The following is a 20,093-nucleotide window of genomic DNA, read 5'->3' on the forward strand; positions in this document are numbered from 1 at the left end:
TCTTATTGCATTTCCATGATGACGATGGTGTTGAGCCTATTTTCATGAGCTTATTGGCTATCTGTATCTCCTTTTCAGTAAATTGTTCAATCTTCTGCCCTTTTAATCAGATTGTTTTCTTATTATTGAGTTTTAAATGTTCTTTTATATTCTGGGTACAAGTCCTTTATCAGATATGTGTTTTGCAAATATTTTCTCCCAGTTTGTGGCTTGTCTGCCATTTTCCTACCAGTGCCTTTTGAGAAGCAGAAGTTTTTACTTTGATGAAGTCCAATTTTCTTATGGTTCATGCTTTTGTTGTCCAAGCTAAGAAATCTTTGCCTATCCCAAAATTGTGAAGATTTTTCTGCTATGTTTTCTTCGAGCAAGTTTGTGGTTTCAGCTCCCACATTTAGATCTATGGTGTAATTCAAGTTAATTTTTGTATATGCCACAAGCTAAGGATCGGGGTACATTTTTTTTGTGTAGATGCTCAATTTTTCCAGCAACGTTTGTTGAAAAGACTATCCTTTCTCTATTGACTGACTTTGAAATCTATTTGAAAATCAATTGACCATACACGTGGGTCTGTGTCTGGATTCTCTATGCTGTTCTATTGATCTGTATGTCTGTCCTTATCCTAATTCCACACTGTCTTGATTACTGTATCTTCAAGGTAAAAGTCTTGAAACAAGTAGTGTGAGATCTCCAACTTTGTTCTAGCACCAACTTGTTTGGGTTATATAGGTCCTTTCCATGTCATACAACTTTTTGAGTCAGCTTCTGTGGGTTCAAAAAACCCACAGTAATTTTGGTTGAAATATCTTTGAATTTACAGATTAATTGGGAGGTGGGGATTAGCATTTTAACAAAATCATGTTTTCTGATCCACAAACGTGCTATATCTTTCCATGTACTTGTGTCTTCTTTTATTTCTCTTGTAAGTGCTTTGTGATGTATTTATAGTATACATATCTTACACATATTTTTTTAAGATTTATTCCCAGATATTTCATGTTTTTGATGGGGTAGACAAAGATATCTTAGTACACCAAAGTACAAACCCTAAAAAGGTGTGATTTGAAAATGTTTCCTTTTCTTTTTTTTTGCATGGGCAGGCACCGGGAATCAAACCCAGGTCTCCGGCATGCCAGACAAGAACTCTGCCTGCTGAGCCACCATGGCCTGCCCAATACTGGTTACCTTTCAATTTCAATTTTCTTTGTCATTGCTTGTATATAAAGATACAATTGATTTTTTTTTACAATTGATTTTTATCAACTTGTATCCTGCGACCTTGCTAAACTCACTAATTAGCTCTACTAGCTTTTTTTGAGAGTGTTTTGATAGATTCTGAGAAGAAAGACTTTCTTTCTCTCCAATCTGTATGCCTTTTTCTTTCATTTTCCTAACTTATTGCACTGGCTAGGATACAAATATCTTTGCTATATTCTTGATCTTAGGGTAAAGCATTCAGTTTTTCATCTTTAAGGAGGATGCTAGTAGACCTTCTTGCATTTTCTGATCTCTAGTTTGTCTCACCTTCCCCTGATTCCTATTTTCACTCTTCTAACACTTCTCTAACTGGTCCCCCATAATATATCTTCTGTTGACCTTCCTGGATGGACCCTGATGAATACAGGACTCATCAGAAGAAAATAATAAATGGTGGTGAAAAGGCAGGTATCAGCACGTTTGTCCAAATGAGAAGGTGAGGCTCAGAGGAGTCTAGTAACCTTTTTTTGGGGGGGGGAGGCATGGTCCGGGAAATGAATTTAGTAACCTTTTGATGCCACACAGAGTGCATTCATTTTGGGACTAGGAGTCATAACAACTCTATGAATTATGACACACCAAGAAAACTGAAACTGATATTATAGTTTGTCAATCAGGTATTCTATCACAACCGCATTTAAGAACTCTAATATATGTACTAAAAATACGCATTCATGTATTCTTCACTCTGGTTAGTCATCCTCTAGAAGACCATACTAGAAACTGATCTCTGAGTGGGGGAGCTAAGTGATTAGGATAAGGAGGAGAGAGAAACTGATTCTTAGCTGTATTTTATATCCTTTTGAATATTTTGAATTTTGCACTATGTTTCTGTATTATCTAATTAAAAGTTAAATGAAATACTTGTAAAAATCTATAAATTATGACTAGTACTGATACATAAATAAGAGGACTCAGATAAGCATAATTAAGGGATTCCTCCCAATTGAGGTTTTGGCTAAAAAATATTGTGAAGAAGCAATAACAATCCAATTACACAATTACAATTTCAAGCTTCACGGGCAACCTTACTATCCAACTGAGTTGATCACAGAGTCTGAAGATTCTCCTTTTTCACAGGAATATATTGCCCTATTCAATTTTGAGAAATGTTTGTTTTATATGGCTTTATTCCTGGGAGACTCATATTCCCATCGTGGGGAAAAAGGGCAGAGTTTTACGAGAGCCAGGCAACAGCTGGCAGGGAGAAGAGAAGGAAGGAAGGGAGGGTAGCAATCTCGTCTCTGGTGGATCATTTTGTGTGCTGTTGGGGGGGGGTGGGGTGGCTGGAAAAGGATCAAAGTTTCTGGAACCAAATAGTAAAGAAACAAAATGGAAAGTATGGCCAAGAACATGGTGTGGTCCACGCACAGGGGAGGAGAACTGTGGCACACAGCAGTTCAGCATGAGTGCAGCCCGTGGAGAAAGGTAGAGGAAAGACTCAGGAGACAGGCTCCTGACATGTAATTTTGTGCTAGTTGGGAGGAATCCTATGCAGCGTATAATTTGAGTTGCTCCAAATTTCTAAAGGGTTCAGAAAATCAAAGTATAGTTCATTTTCCAACCTGTGCAGCTCTGTATGTGTCATCTGCATCTGCCTCTCTTTTGCTCTCCGCCGTCCTCCTTTCTTACTCTCCCACCTGCCAGTTTTGACTGCTTTTAATGGCTTTAATGCATTATGCAATAAACACTATTGCTGTGTGGGTTTTCACTCCAGATGGTTCTGTGTGGTGAGAGCAAAAGACTGGTCGGCTAATCCAATTGGGTCAACGTAGTTAATTGCTTTAACACTTGGAGTGCTCGATGTGCTGTCATCCACTTTGCAGGTAGACAAAAGTATTGGCAGTGTGGAATTAATTGGCCTTGGACTGATGAGTTATGGGTCATACAGCTGTTGCTTTCAGGCAGAGGAAATTATTCCAGAGCCTTTTCCAAGGCTCCTTTATAGAATGAAGAAACATGAGGCACAATTACCTTCCCAATGAGCATATGAAAATGGTGTAAATACATTCACCATCAATTACCTAGTTAATGACACAATTGGTAGATAGACATGGAAGTTGGAAAGAAGGGTAGCAGTGGCCATAAATTGTCACAATCCCCTGAATACTTTCATTCCTTTGACACTTAGTACAGATTTTTCTGTTGCCTTAAAAAAACCTTCCCATCCGTGCACTTGTAATTTCATGGCACCCTGGTATCTGGGGGCCAGTGCTGGCCTGGTGGACTGTTTTACTGTGTCTGGATATCAGGGCAGAGATTTGGCCCATCTCAAGATGGAATCTTGTTCTCAGAGCAAGGCTGTGCAGACCAGACAAGCAGATTACCCACTTCCTTCCCTTACATCTCGCGGTTGAGGAATGGCGTGACCCAGGGCACCATCAATGCTTCATGGAGAGCCTTTGGGTGCACACTAGAGTCTGGGCCATGATAAAGCCCCCGGGAGTTCCTAAGAAAAGGTCACTTCATAGGGCAAGAATGTTTGAGAAAGAAAAAATAAGTCAGAAAGGCAGGAAAACAAAATGCCGTGGAAATTACATCTTAGACTGAGCCAGTGGCTACGCATTGCGAACCTGTCTCTGCTGTTGATGAATTGGTTCACATGGATGCATTTCCTACCTGCTCAGCCTCAGTTTCCCCATCTATAGAATGTTTATCACAGCACTTGCTTCTCCTTCTGGATTATTGGAGGATCTCATGAGATGAAGTTTGCAAAGAGACTGGCATGTGGAATGTTCCAGTAATGAGAGACCAAGTAAGAAAGAGGTTCAGACCAAATTGTGAGGCTGTTGAATGTCAGTTCTGGGGGTTGAACTCCCCTTCTGTTCAGATGGGGAGCCATAAAGGTTTTAGGAAAACTTCAACAGCGAAAGACCTTCCTTTGAGGAGAAATTGCTGGGGTTGTGTTGACAGTGCAATGGGGTAAGGAGAAATTGACTCTTTAGGAACTGCAGCCATATTCTGGGGCCAGGAGTGGAGGTTGCTGGCTGAGCGTAGAAGCAGAGGTAGTGGGCATAGCAGGCGGGCAGCGATTAGGAAGGCATTCAGAAGGGTGGAACTGTCAGGGCCTGGCAGCTGATGGAAAGCAGGGGTGAAGAAAAGTACGAAGATGGAATCAGAGTTTCTTGCTTTGATAATTGGACCATAACTTCCAGATCTAGGGTACATGTGTCTGGGGGGAACAGAAAGAAGACATTTGAACTTTTAAAAATCTTTACTTTCGTACTATCCTTTATCATTTCTATGTTCTCCAACGTCTGTAATGTTTTTTGTGTGTGTATGCATATATTGCCAGGAGATGTTTAACTATTTTTCCCTGATGGATAACATGATCCAAAGTGCATGAAGGCCATTGAGATGGATGAAAACAGTTTGTTAGTCAAAGTAGAGAACAGGAGGACAACTCAGTTCCTGACACGACACCCATCTCTCCTTGCCCAGCTGTGATAGATATACATTTGCTTAACTGCCTTACATAGATACATAATGCTTATATGGGTATATTTAACTGTTATAAATATATAATAGGTAAATAGATTATAAAATATATTTATATTTTTAATTGAAATTCTACCTTCAGAGTATCTCACCTGTGAAAAGACCATAAGACTATTTAGAGCAGAGGTCCTTAATCTGGGATGGGGCCCAGAAATCTGCATTTTAAGAAACACTTCAGGTGTTTTTGATGCAGGTGGTCCATTGGTCATACTTAGACAAACACAAATTTAAAGACTAGACACCCATGCCACAATATGAAACTGGTGATCCATTGCTGCTGCATTCTCAGTATCAGTCATATCTATTAACTCACCTGGGTGGTACTATGTGCCAGGCATCTTTCTGACACACATGCACACAAACATATGTGCACTCACACACTGTAAGCTAAATAGTCACATACATTTATTCTAAGCTATGGTTTATATAGCTTGTAGCTATAAATTATATGTAAGCATTTGTGCATATGCATGTATGCATACATGTTTCCATGTCATTCTCATAGAAACCCCATAGAGTATTGCTCTTGTCTTCATTTTGCAGTGGGAATATTAAGGCTCAGAGGTACTGGGGTTTGCCCAGCTTCTCAGCTGCTGGGTGGAGAACAGTGAGAGCAGCTTGCTGTCTTCAGCGCTTCCTCCTTTAACCACTGCCCTCCCTGCTTCGTAGGTCATGAAAAGTTTGCTGTGCAGAGTGGGCAGAGCTGTTTGCTCACCTGTCAGACGCGGCTAACACCCGCACTCTCTCTCTTATTGAATGGCTCTGCATTCAGCAGTAGAACAACAGTTAATACCATGTGAGCCAAGTGCTTTCCGCTCATTATGAGAGACCCCTTCTGTCCATTCCCAGCCCTCAGATGCTCTGCTTCCTGTCCTGGGGACAGCAGGTCAATTGACCACTGGTGAAGTGATGGGTGAAACGTGCCTTGTTAATGGGCTGTGCCACTTGTGGCTTTAAAAGTAAATATTGTGTATATTAATCTTGCTGGAAGGAAGAAAGTGCAAGGTTATCAGTATATCTGATACAGCTGTTTGAAATAATTCGCAGTGATAAATGGAACAACTTGTTCTCATCATCAAGCCTATTGGGTCTGGTAGATTCATTTCCTCTCCTGAAGTGCTTGTCCCTTGTGCTGTGTGTTTTAGGGAAAGTGGCCATCCAGAAGGAAGACTTGCAGAAGTACCATAACAGAGACACCTGGTTCCAGCTGCAGCATGTTGATGCTGACTCAGAAGTGCAGGTGAGAACCCCCTCTGGCAAAACCATCAGCTCTCCAGAGTGAAAAAAGAGAAAAGCCATTGGAACTTAGGGGAGGACTTGGGGATCAGAACATAAGCTCAGTCCTGATTAAAGAAAGAGCAACAAAGAGAGCTCATTGCTTTAACAAAGGGTGATGATTAGCAAGTTCGTGCATTTATACTCAAAGACTAAATGTAGTCTCCTTGCTTTTGTTTATCCCTTTGGCTGATGCCACACTTTGCCATGCATGATTGAAGTAGCTTTAAATATTATTTATATATATATATGTATATATAATGAGAAAGGATAGTGACACGTAGTTAAAGGTAAAGAGAAAATATGAGTAAGAGAAAAAAATAAAACTATGGGGTAATATTAGAGCTCAGAACCTCACCACTAAATTCTACATATTTGCACTTCCTGGCATTCAAAACAAATGTCCCCTTAGGCCTGATGATTTCTCCCACTAGCAGGGCAGACTGCAAATTTATAAGCCTCAAGGACTCAAGGTGCTGGGCAGCTGATGTTGCCAGACCCTTCCTGTACAGGTGGGGGGCCCCACAAAACCACAGTTCCTGGCATTTGGAAAGGTTGTGTGGCCTTCAGTGGTAAGGCCTCTGTGCTCAGTCTTCCCGTCAGAGGGGAGGGAATGGTGGTAGTTAGCTAAGGTGGTACGTCTAGGAGAGCTCCCTGGCAGGAGAGAGCCTCTGTCTTCTCCTTGCTGACACTGGCTTGTCCATTTCCCCAATAAAAGCTATTCCTTAATCCATGCCATGGTGTGTGTGTGTGTGTGTGTGTGTGTGTGTGTGTGTGTGTAATTTGTGCTTAGCCCTTGCCCACAACAGATAGCTATATAACTACAGAAACACTTATCATGACCGAAAAGCACAGAGGTCCTGCTACTGAGATGCAAAAACAGGGGGGCCTTATAAAGACCCCAAGACTGTGGTTACCAAGCATGGGACTGAGAGCATGTTCTTTGGTGCAAACAGATCTGACTCAAATCTCAATTCCTTCATGAACTAATGAAGTCACATTAGGACAGTTGCCTCCTCTGAGCATCAGTTTCCACATCTGTAAAATGGGGCTTTCATAGAGTGGTTGAGATGACATTATGTCATCACTGTAGAGCTACAGTGCCTCACACATCATGGGTGTGGGGGTTATAGTCATGGCTCTCTTTATAGCTGTGAATGATGCCATGGACAAAATCCCTGAACTGGGTACTTTGTCAGGACTTTGCCTAGGCCTTGTAGCATGGGTCAGCTCAGACTGATGGCATGAGACCTCAACAGATGCAGTTCTGTGAGTCTGATGGGGAGGTGTTCAAGTCCACACAGCCAGGTCCACCATTCCCTGTTGTCTAGGGCAGCGTTAGGATAGATGGCCTGACAGTATGACCTTCAGCCAGCACTTCTTGAGTGCTCAACTCCACAGCCATGCTCTCACTATGGGGTGGAGAGCAGAGGGGTCCAGGGATAGTCTGTGCTGAGATCATGGGCTGCACCCCTGTGGCCAGTTAAGGATAGGTCTGTGAACTTTGACAAAGAGCCCAGCCAGAGGGAAGAACTAAGGTCCTCTACAGAAATACAAGAGTGTAATTTTTAAAGATGGCGGACTGAGTGGGTGCCCCTCTCGCTCCCTCATGGGGGTTTCATAATTATGCTTCATGCTAAATTAACTCTGTTTATAGGAAACACTGACTGCGTGTCCACATGTGCTCGTGGAAGTTAAAAGACGTTGTAATTATGGCATAATTAATAACTATATTCAAAGTAGAAAAATACTGTTCTAACAATAAAAATGAATATTAGGGTGGTGCAACGGTGGCTCAGTGGCAGAATTCTCACCTGCCATGCTGGATATCCGGGTTCAATTCCTAGAGCCTGCCCATGCAAAAAAAAAAAAAGTAAAAATGGATGCCAATACCAGGAAATTAATCACCATTCCACCTGTTCTCCAAGTGACTTAGAGATCTGACATTTCTCAATATGAGATTTCAGAAATGATGTGCTACAATGATATAATGGCATCCATTCTTTTGAATGCCACTCTGTCCTGTTTCTCATTTGGTGATTTCCCCTCTAACGCATGTTCTGAAATAATATGGTCTTATGGTATCATAATCAAAAGAGCTTTTTTATTTTTTGCTTGGGCAGGCACTGAGAATCGAACCCGGGACTCTGGCATTCAACAGAGCTTTGTCAATCATCTGGCAGAAATGTGGTTTTTACCATTTTCTTTGCACTCATTTTTTCATTTCCAGATGTAAGTTTGATTTTATTGACAGATGTAGTGGGTTTTTTTCCTGGCTTTTTTTATTTAGAAAAAGATAATTTTATGTGTATATGTGTAAATGCTATTTTAATTGTTTAATTAATTTTTTAAACATCTTTTATTGTGAAATATATATACAAAAAGCAATACATTTCAAAGTACATTGTAACAAGTAATTAGAGAACAGATTTCAGAGTTTGGGTTACAGTTCCACAATTTTAGATTTTTCCTTCTAGCACCTCTAAGACGCCAGAAATATCAAAATAATGATTCAGCAGTCATACTCCTTTGTTAAATCTTATTTTCTATTATAACTGCTCCTTCTTCCTTGACTTTTGTTCCAATCTTTAGGGGAATTTGGGCTATGCCCATTTTAATTTTTTCAGGTTGGAAAGGGGCACCAGTAATATGGGATAGGGCAATGGAAATAGTTGATATCCTTGGTGAGGCTCGCCCTTCTGGATTTGAAGACTTAGTTGACTGGGAACCCATCTGGAGGGTATAGGTTTCTGGAAAGTAATCTTTTTTTTTTTTTTCATTTTTTTCAGACACTAATCCATACATGGTGTGCAATCAGTGGCCCACAATATCATCACATAGTTGTGTGTTCATCACCATGATCATTTTTTAGAACATTTGCATCACTCCAGAAAAAGAAATAAAAAGAAAAAACTCATACATCCCAAGCCCTTATCCCTCCCTCTCACTGACCACTCATAGTTCCATCTATCCAATTTATTTTACTCTTTGTCCCCCCATTATTTATTTTTTGTAATCCTTATTTTTTTACTCATCTGTCCATACCCTGGACAAAAGGAAAATCAGACACAAAGTTTTTACAATCACACAGTCACATTGTAAACGTTATATCTTTATACAGTCATCTTCAAGAATCAAGGCTACTGGAACACAGCTCAACAGTTGTAGACACTTCCCTGCAGCCACTCCAATACACCATGAGTTAAAAAGGGATTTCTGTATAATGCAGAAGAACCTCAAGGGTAACCTCTCGACTCTGTTTGAAATCTCTCAGCCCCTGAAACTTTATTTTGTCGCATTTCTCTCTTCCCCTTTGGCCCAAGCAAACTTTCTCAATCTCTTGATGCTGGGTTCTAGCTTATCCCAGGAGTTCTGTCCCATGTTGCCAGGGAGATTTACACCCCTGGGAGACATGTCCACAGAGGAGGAAAGGCAGTGAGTTAGCTTAGAAAGAGAAGCCACATCTGAGCAACAAAAGAGGTTCTCTAGGGGACTCTTAGTCCTAATTTTAAGTAGGCTTAGCCTGTCCTTTACAGAAATAAGTTTCATAGGAGTGAACCCCAAGATCAAGGGCTAGGCCTATTGATTTGGTTGTCCCTCTTGCTTGTAAGAATATCACAAATTCTCCACATGGGGAAGTTGAATATTTCCTCCAGTCCCCCAAGGGAACTTTGCAAATACTTCCTTATTCACAGCCCAAATTACTCTGGGATATATCAGGGCATCACACTAACCTGGGCAAACCAACAAAATCTCATACCCTATTCAAGATTCCATGTACTTTTTATGGTGTTCAACTAAATGGAAAGTAATCTTAAAGTGGGAAACTTTCGTAGAGTTTCAGATAGAGCCCTAGGTGGTCTCTAGGGTTGACAGGAATGGTGTTGGTTGGGGTTTGGCCAACCAGGATAATTAGCAATATCGAGATGAAGCTCATGTGAGAGTAGCCTCCAGAGTAGCCTCAACTCTATCGGAACTCTCTTAGCCACTGTTACCTTATTTTGTTACATCGCTTTTCCTCCTTTTGGTCAGGAAGGCATTGTCCATCCCAGAGTGTCAGGGCAAGACTCATCCTTGGGTCAGGATGATTTTCATCCCTGCATGTCATGCCCTACATAGGAAGGAGGATGATGATTTTACTTGCAGAGCTGGGCTTAGGGAGAGTGAGGCCACATCTGAGCAACAAAAGGGGCCCTCCGGAAGTAACTCTTAGGCATAACTATAGTTAGGCTTAGGTTCTCCCCTACAAAGATAAGGTTCACAAAAGCAAGACTCCAGATCCAGGGCTTGGCCCACTGACTTGGGAGCCTTTACTGTTTGAGACAGTATCAGGATTTGCCCCAGTGGTAAAGTGTAATAGTTCTATATTTTTTCTCCTTTCCATCAAGGGACTTTGTCAATACTTTTTAATTATCTGCTCAGTGTACTCTGGGATGTATCCAAGTATTACACTAGCTTTTCTTTTTTTTAACCTCACCTTTTATTTTGAATTGGTTATAGATTCACAGGAAGCTGCAAAAAAATAGTACCCAGTGAATATAATGAGCAAATTTACATCCTCTACTAGTTATATTTAAGGACAGAAAGGTTACATGTTGCCTTCACTGGGTTTCCCTAATGGTAATATCTGATATATCCATAGTACAATATTATACCCAGGACTCTGTTATTGGTACCGTCCACAGACCTTATTGAGATTTCACCATTTTTCCATGCACACGTCTGTGTGTGTGTGTTCTATACAGTTTTATCACATGTTTAAATCTGTGTAACCACCAGCAGCAAGATACAGGAACTGTTGCATCACCAGAAGGCCTATAAATCTGACTGCTGTGTTTTAATTTTATGACTGCATCACTGGACTGTTTCTTAATGAGCTCCAAATGATAGCTCACATGCTGATGGGCAAGTCCCTTCTCCACTCTGAGCCTGATTTGTATCATCTATAAAATGGAGCTACTGACCCTACTGTGACAGCTTCCTGGGAAACTGCAAACTTTGACAAGCAAGTGTAAGTCAGTACTATAAAGAGAAGGGGAAGAGATTGTCTTTACTGATCACCTGCTAAGTTCTAGGCAGTTTGTAGTGCTTTACTTAGGTTATTTAGTGCTTAAAGTTGCCCTTTCATAAAATGACCATTTACAAAGAGGGGCCGGTGCTCTCCCCTGGATTCAAACTGACCTTTAAAATTGCAATTACACTCTTTTCTCCGCAGCTCTCATTTCATTTTGAAATGTCACATTTACAATTTTTTAGAAGGGCAGAGGAGAGCATATGGTTTCTTGAATCCCTCTGCTAGGTAATTCACAGTTAAAAGGCGTGTGTCAGGGAAGAAGGTATCACAAAACTGAGGCCAATGTAAAAGATCCTTGAGTCACAGAAATGGGGGGTGGAAGACCATTTTAAACATTTCTCGATTCCTTCTGGAACTGGTATTTTTTAAAGGCCTTTGGAAAATCATATTATTTTTTAAAAAAGGAGTCATATCTCTCCCTTCCTTGATACTTGGTAGGAAACGTGAGAATAAAATTATTGGAAGCCAGCTAGGGACAGACATCCTCTCATGAGTGGTGACATAATTGAATTTTTGGGGCTGCTGCATAGACAATCACAATTGCCCAAAATACACTCCTATAGGGTGGGCCACGGTGGCTCAGCAGGTAAGAGTGCTTGCCTGCCATGCCCAAGGACCTGGGTTCAATTCCCAGTGCCTGCCCATGTTAAAAAAAAAAATTGTAAAAAAAAAAAAAATACACTCCTATAAAGAAAAGGCGACCTGCAGGTTCTTGAAGGAGTCCTTTCTTTGTCATGAATCCTTCTTCATCTTGAATGGGGAGAGGGAGACCTGCATCCATTCTTTCTTTCTTCTAAAGAGTTTATTGAGCACCTGCTGTATGCCAGGCGCAGTGCTAGTCCCTGCCACCCCCAGCCCAGCAGACTGTCCAGCTGCGTTCATTGGCCAGCAGATTCCTGTCCCCAGTCCCTTCCAATGAAGGCTCACAGATGATTGAGCTGTTTTTGTGCTTTGTTTGTTTTGTTTTAATAAACTTGTTATTTAAGTGTAACATACATTCAGGAAAGCTCACAGCTCGTTAGCATATAATTCAATGAATTTCCACAAAGCAAACACACCCTCCACCTGAGAAAGAATCCTGATGTGGTCACACCTTAGAGCCCTCAGGTCCCAACCTTGGAAAGTCAGATGAGCAGATGTTTGGAGTAGAAATCTCAGCCACCCCTTGGGATACCTGGGAATTTCAGTCAAAATCCTATTTGGAGGATTTCCCCCAAACAAACAGTGTCAGCAATTGTCTGTATCTGAAGGATCTAGCTTTTAAATCTTCTAATCTTTGAAAAGAACTGATAGGATGGAGGACGGCAGAATGAGGCAGGGCTTTGTGGCTGAATTAAACTTTCTTTTTACCCCTGTCCTTCAATGTTTGCCTTTTCTTTTCGGGTTTCTCCTCGGCTCTTGCCATCTTTATTCAAGATGTTCTTATCTGCTTACAGTGGCACAAAGGTCAGAAATTTGTTCCCAGATTTGTTTCTGTCCTGACTCTCTTTCTGTGCCTTAGCGTTCCCTCTAATAAGGACAGTGAGTGGTATGGCATTTTATTTCTGACGAAACACCTTCCCTTGATCCTCAAAGCCGACCCGTGAGATGGGGCCTGTGCCATCAATCCTCACACATCAGGGACCTGACACCCTGAGCAGTGCAGGGAAGGCTCAGGGGCTCTGATGGGGGGCTGCTATGCCCCCCAGCCCACTTCCTGACAGTCAGCCTTTTTGCATGGTACCACGTCCCTCTCAGCAGACACATCCGAGACAAGAGCCCCTGAGAAAATTGTATATGGCCCACTCGGTGCTTTTTTGAAACCTCTTAATCTCAGCATTCACCTTAAATAAGAACTGGAAAGAAAATGATCTAATCAGCCTGTTTTTTTTTTGGCTATGTCTCCCCATAGACAAAAAATAAATGCAAGGACACTTGCTTAAATCTTAATGCATCTTGCCCAGACAAATAGTCAGTCTTGGACAGTGATGCTAGATCAGCCGTGCAGGGCCTGACCTGGCCCCGCCGGGGTCCCAGGGCTTGTGCTAAAGGCGGAACCACCTCTTTCCTGCCCTTCGTGGGACAAATAGCATGTATGACCGCCTGTAATGAGAGAATGCTGCTGTGGGAATCAAAACAGGTTCGGGGTTTTAAGTTTCTTCGAGGCACGGAGTTTATGTGGCTGAGAAAGCTGCAGCACAGGCAGGTATATCTGTGTCAAATGCTCTGAGCCAGGGTGGCACAAAAGCCAGCTGCAGAAAAGGCTGCATGTTAGAAAATCGGCACTTCCTCCTACCCAGGAAACCAGTGGGTGTGAGACCTTTTGAAATGGGCGGCCGTGGACTTTCATGTTTCTGGTTTGGATTGTTTGTGCAGGGACGTAGTGTTTTAAGCATCATTTGCCATCAGTGCACGTGGCTTCACCAGCACCAGTCGCCCTTGCAAACTGCAGGTTTAAGAACCTGCCTGTCAAGTGCCGTCCGGTGTGAGCTGCCATAAAGACAAGATGTGAATTTCTGTCCTGCACATTTATTTAGAGTTGACTTTCCCAGGGGGAAGAAGTCCCTTCAGAGATAGTGTACTGTTTTCTTTTATTTTCCTTTATCTCTCAGATCATCAGCTCTCAAATTCCCAGAGAATAGAAACAACACAAATTACTTTACAGTATAAGACATGTCAGTAACAGAGTATTGACTCTGAGAGGAAAATATTAACAATTACCAGAATCCAATCATACTGAGGTACTGGCCCTTCTTGGGAAAAACAGGAAACCGGAAAGCTAACACTGTGCCATTTGACAAGGTTTGCCAATTTGTTAGCAGTTGTAACACGGGGAGGTTGTTACGCGTCTCACCACAGATGCGCTCTTTAACTTTTCTTGAAGCTCAATAAAAATGAATTAGTGAGACGCCAGTCTGAACAGTGGGTGCAGATCTCCAAAAAGCATGCCATATGGGAGTCCGCACTCCCGTGCACTGAAGAATGTGCATGAAAAAATGTCAAACTGTCCCGAAAATAATGCTTTAAATGGAACTATTCTAATGATGCCAAATTCTATTACCATGATTGTTTAGCCTATATTTGATTTTAAAGGGCAAATCATTTCATCGCTATAAGCCTGAGTATCCTCATCCTTAACAAAAGCATAGCAACATCTCCTTCATCGATTGTAGTACAAATTACACAAGATCATTTGTAAAGCTCTAAATTCATGAACAGTACTCAAAAAAAAAAAAAAGAGCTACTGTGAAAAAAAGTAAACCCCAACTTTGGCAGTGTCATGATTACTGCTATTGGGCATAATTTCCCCTGTCGTTCTGCTTCTCAGTTCACAGATTTAACATGGCTGTGGCTATTACAATCCTGAGTCACTGGCAAGCCAGGGGGCCACTCTCAGTTGGGAGGATTTAGGCTTAGCCACAGAAACCCACAGGTAGATAAAGCAATTAGTGCACCCGCAAGAAATTGCCCAGGTAAATGCTATGTGTCAGAGGTCCCCACTCAGCTGGAGTCCTCTTGCCACACCATGGAGGGCTTGGGTGTCCATGAGTGCTGGGCTAGTGCGGTGCCCGGCACACAGGAGGCAGCGGGACACAAATGCTTGGGAATGCATTTGCCATTTCCCACTTGGAGGCTGAGATCAGGCCTCTGTGCTTCAGTCTTCCTGGCCACCTCTGTGTCGGCAGCTTCTGCCGGGGAGGAGGTGGTCTCCTTGGTACCACTAGAGTTCAAAGGCAGGTGACGATGACTGATTCTCGCAGCCTCAGAGGAAGATTCATTTCAAGGCTGGAGCAGGTGGCCCCGTGGCTGCCGCTTCCTGCACAGCACACCCTTCTGTCAAAGGAAGCGTTCTCGTTGTGGGTTGGTTTTGCAGGGGCGTGGTGGGGTGTGCTATTAACAGCCTCGCAGCACCCAGTTCCCACCAGGGCGTGCCTCAACCCGGGACGGTCATGGGTGGTAAGTTGCTGCGTGGCTGCTGCTCCTTTTGGAAGCGGCTATTTGTTTCTAAGCACAGTGATTAAAGGAGCCCATCAAAGGGGTTCTCGCCCTGCACGAGAAGCCTGGGTTTGCCCTAAGTAAGAAAAGCTCTCCTGGGTAACATGTGGGCTCCTCTTCATCACACCCCTTATTTAGCTAAAACCCCATGCCCACAGCGGGTGGGACCCCAAGGGGTGTGCTAGTACATTAGGGACGCATGTCCGGTGTGAGGGCAGTGGCTGTCTCCGCCCGCCCACCCTACGCCCTTTCATAATGCACAGGTGGTAAAGGGTGTGCACTCAGAGTGAAGCCAGAGACAGGTGTTGCCCCTGAAACACTGAATCCTGGTTTCATTTTTATTCTGGGAATAAGTGGCCTTGTCTAAAGAGGACTTGCTTGTCCTGGGAGGTCCAGCAATATCCGGCTCCTAAGCATGGCCTCTGGCTCGAAGCTCACGAACTTTTTGTGCTCCTGGAGACCTTTCATGGGAGGGGCAAATCAAATCATTCCTTTTCCCTTTTATTGTCTCCCCTCCTGGTCTTTAAACTGTCATGATGGAAACACCCGAGACAGGTCTCCCTTTCTTTGTCACTTTCTAATGTTGAGCATTTCTTTGAAACGATTCAAAGTTAGGGCTTGGAGTTTAGGAAGAGAAGAGATAGTGGAGCTGTTTAAAATGATGCCCAAATCATTTTACTCCTCTTTGCTTAAGTGGATGGGCCTTATTTCTCCAAAGAGGGATTTAGGGGGACTGATCCCACAATTGTCTGTCCTTTGCCACGTGGTCGCCGGCAGGCCAGAATGGAACCTCGCATTCCTGTCCTTGAAAGAGGCAGCGTGTTCTCCTGCCTCTGCTCACAGGCAGGCCCAGAACCCTGGTCTCCGACTGGCAGGGAAAGGGACAGGGAATCTGTCTTATCCAAGGACTTTGCTAGGGCAGGGTATGGGAATAGGCTTGCAAGTGATGCGGCGTCCAGACAGCCTGCTGGCAGGACGAGGACTAAGACTGACGAGGAAAAGCAAAATGCCGCTCCCTCCTCCTCAGCCTGCTGTCAGTCCAGCTCTGGGCCCATCTTGGCATGGGAGGGGGATTCGGAGCACCAAGGGAGGGCGTGGCCAGGCTGGGAAGTTCATCTGGAGAGCGTTTGGTGGGTGTGTGGGAAGCAGAGCCCAGCCCCTGCATGGGCGAGGGGCTCAGGTACTCTGTGAAATTTATACTCGGGCTAGGGAATGGCACGTGCACCTGGAGACATGCAGACCACACAGGTGTCTTCTGAAGCACAGAGGTGACCGAGAGAATTTAGAGATGCTGCGTGAGAGAATTAAATTAGGACTCAGGAGGGGCTGCTGAGGGAGCAGGCTCAGGAGGTCTGTCTCTTGAGTTGGCACTTGCTAAGCTCTGTGTTCCGCTCATCTATTCCCCTCGCTTCAGGTTCCGAATTCCTCAGAGACGAGGCATTGTTGAAAGGGCTGTCGCCACAAAAATCCTAGAGATTATCCAGTTATGCCTCCTGCTTTTTAATTTAAAATAATTTTTATTTTAACGCTATTTAATATATATAACACATACACACTTTTACATAAAAGTATAAATGTGATGTCACAATACTGTTTGATTTTTCTTTTCAAGAATTTTTTTTTCCTTTTCCTTTTCTTCGTAGCATAATACTATTGTTTGATTTTTCTTTTCAAGAGTTTTTTTTTTTTTTTTCCTTTTCCATTTCTTCCCTACTCCCACTCTCCTTTTACCCCGTGGTGCTTCCCCTCAGAGAACCCTTTTAAGGGCCTGGTATGTGTCTCTGCATATCCGTTTATGCTTTTCTCTACCCTGATAAAAGCCTGTGTGATATGTTAGTGCATACAGACCCAGGGGGATATACAGACAGAGGTGTGGGTGAGGGTGTGGACGTAGCAGAGAAGAGTTTACGTGCCCCTGAATCCAGTGTTCTTGTTACTCCACTTGCTTCTTCTCCCCCCTTCTCCTAGAAGCATCTGTGAGCTTTTACTTTCCACAAGAAGAACAGGGCTCTGGGACTTTCCTGAGTTTTTCCCCAGGCCTCCCCCAGATGGTGACAGAAATGCAGGAAGTCCAAAGACCTGTTTTCAGAGGAGAGCTCCGCTAGCCTCCCCTCTGCCTGCTGCTGCCCCCACCCCAGGGCTTTAGGATAGCTCAGTCCGGGCCCCATGCTGTACAAATGAACATAAATGACCAGTGTAAAACAAACATGTTTGTGATGCTGCTTTTTCGAGTACCTTTTTATTATACCCTACGACCTCTTATTTCTGAAAGTCTGTCTGCTTGCGATAGAGCTCAGAGCACGTGTGTGCCTAATTATGGACCCGTGTAGGGCTCGGCCACACCGCCGTGCATCTGAACAGGCTTTTAAACAGTAAGTTCTGTGAAAGGAGAGCCATGTCACCATGGCAGATTCATTGGGATTCGGTCCAGGCATTTGACCCAGGGATTGAGTCTGAGTAGACCGCACATAGCTGGTGGATGCCCCATGGAGTCAGGTATAATGAGCTGTTTTGCGAATAGAAATTTAGTGCCCAGTTAGCGCGGCTGGCATCCTTTTAAGCTTCCTAGCTCACTGGGAGCAGGTTTCCTCGGTGTTGGCACCAGTGGGACAGCAGCGCTGTGTGTGGCACTGTCATCATCGTGACACGCTTTGTCATTGTGCATTTTAGGGCAAGGTCCACCTGGAAATGAGGCTGAGTGAAGTCATCACGGACACCGGCGTCGTTTGCCATAAACTCGCTACACGGTAAGACCTGCAGAAATCACCATCACCTCGAATCATCTCTTGAATAATGGAATCTGACTACCAGGAAGCATGACTGATTTTTTTCTAAAACAAACATGTCAGAATTTCCAGACTTGATGGGTTCCCAAGATGACGTTGTTTTTAGACGTTCTGGCACATTCTGCTTAATGTTCTTCATCAAGGAAATGGTCGTCCTTAGAAGGCGAAGCGTTGGATCGTTGCAAGTAGCCAAAGTCATTCAACGCCACATCAAGGCAAAAGACTGTTGCTATTATTATCCCTCATCACAAAGGAGGAATCAGATTCCCCCAAGACGTGATGTGACTTGGGTCAGATGATGAGTAAATTGCTGAACTAGAACTTGACCCCAGGCCTTTGACTCCAAAAGCAGAAGCCTTTAAGCCCCACACTGCGTGTGTGCGTGCGTGTGTGTGTGTGTGTGTGTGTGTGTGTGTACATATGTTTAGTAATTAATATTATGAGGTATTAATACTTCATCGTAGGAAGCTATGGACCCTGTCCTCGGAGAATACATGTAAGCACACACATGCCACGTGTGTTGAGAAGGTCTGTGGACCCTTTGGGCACACACACCCAGGCTGAGACGCCTGCTCCCTAAATATTCAGGGTGCAAGGTTTCCTTATTTTCCCCTCTTCTCTTACCAGCCTAATCCACAAGGCTAGTGTCTGTCTTTACAAACTCACTGATCTTTTGGGTTCTAAGTGGGTGGATGGTCGTCAGAAAGTCCCTCTTACATATGGGGGGCTGAAGGTGCTCAGAGAAGTTGGTGAGGGCCTCTGCCTTGATCTGTCTGGGAGAGGAAGTGCAGACCTGCAGCAGTCAGTTCTCTGGCGATTGGAGACCTGTCCCCTTCCTAAAGGCCAAACATGACAGAGACCAGAAGGTTCACTGTCTCCCTGTGTGCAAGCACTGGCATTCTTGATGTTTGCAGAGAATCTGTTTCCTGAGCACTGCATTTCAATGTCCGTGGCCAGCAGGCATGCTCTGTGTAAATGTGAGGGAACAAGGCCCTTTCCTTGGGCTTATAAAATACTTGCAAAGATATTAGCATTAGTATTTCACTATCTCTGGTTCATCAGTCGGGGCCTGCGGGAAGGTGGGTGAGGAGGGTATTCCATACTCTCCACTGCCGCCAAGAAGCCCTTCCCTTCCCACCCCTCACCCAGAGGCTGGGGCTTCCAGCAGCCCTGCCCTGTGGCTGCTGCATCTGTGTTCCTTGTCTGATGGCGGAAATCTGGTCGGCTCAGGGCAGGAGGGTCTTCCACCGTGTAATGCATGAGGCAGGTTGTAGGAACACCCAAGGTGCCATCTAAAGCTCGGGAGACTCGCAGGCCCATGGGTGACGAGCTAAAGGAATTTTGTACCTTGTTCTTTTGTAATACTTGCTGCGCTGTGCTGAGGCTGAGCTCTGCTCTAACATCCTGTAGCAGTGAGGTGAGACGTTGCTTATTTTCTTGTTTATTTATAGGTTTTTTGCCCTTATTCAAAAAAGGACTTAGGGCTGTTTAATAAGAGCCTAATATAGAACAAGAAAGCATGAGCTCACGGTAGGGGAGAAAGAATGAGAACACGGTTGGGTGTAAATTGGAGCCAGGAGGGGCAAATACAGGCAGTGCATGCTCTAGACTGGCCCCCTGTCCTCCATGGCAAGGGACCCAGGCTGGTTCCACGGATCTATGTGTGCAGAAGACACGGTGCTGCCTAGAGCCTGGAACCATGTGCTCATGGGAACCAAAAGTATTCCTGATGCTCTGACCACAAACACAGTCACCAGCCCTGAGAAGGCTCATGGGGCAGGAAATTGGGTAATATAATAAGGAACCTCCTTACTGTAAACTTAGTGGCACATTTTCCCAGGCAGAAACATGAGTGTCATCCTGTCCCCAGCCTTGTCTTCCAATAATCCATGTGTGTCTCTTTCACCCTTGCTCTTCCCCTCATCCCCGCTGCTTCTGCGTAACATCACTCACGCAGCCTTCCAGCAACACTTGCTGCCCTATTCACAGCCGTTCAGGGGCCTCGGAAGCACTCAGAATAAAATCCAAACACAGGGCGCTGACTCAGGGCTCTGCGTGGGCCTCTGCTGGCCCTTCGGGCTTTTTCTCTTACCTCTTCCAGCCAGCATTTGAGGCTCCCGCCACATGAAATGACCTGTGCTTCCCCTTCTGTGCCATCTTCTCTTTCGTCTCTCATATCACTAAGTCCTTAGGAGGCCCTCACCCTCCATGGCACCTGGCCAACTCATGCC

The 20,093-nt window shown here is 44.0% G+C and overlaps 1 protein-coding gene across 2 annotated transcripts in view; it reads left to right on the plus strand.

Annotated features, from left to right (window-relative positions):
* The window catches only part of RASA3 (RAS p21 protein activator 3), a 235,278-nt gene that overhangs the window by 146,380 nt on the left and 68,805 nt on the right, over positions 1–20,093 (plus strand). For both annotated transcript variants that reach the window (XM_077134966.1, XM_077134967.1), the window contains exons 4-5: positions 5,898–5,992; positions 17,747–17,823. In XM_077134966.1, coding sequence (XP_076991081.1) covers positions 5,898–5,992; positions 17,747–17,823 — 172 coding nt within the window. The remainder of the gene's footprint in view (positions 1–5,897; positions 5,993–17,746; positions 17,824–20,093) is intronic.

Source organism: Tamandua tetradactyla, chromosome 17 (assembly GCF_023851605.1).
Source record: "Tamandua tetradactyla isolate mTamTet1 chromosome 17, mTamTet1.pri, whole genome shotgun sequence".
Taxonomy (NCBI): domain Eukaryota; kingdom Metazoa; phylum Chordata; class Mammalia; order Pilosa; family Myrmecophagidae; genus Tamandua; species Tamandua tetradactyla.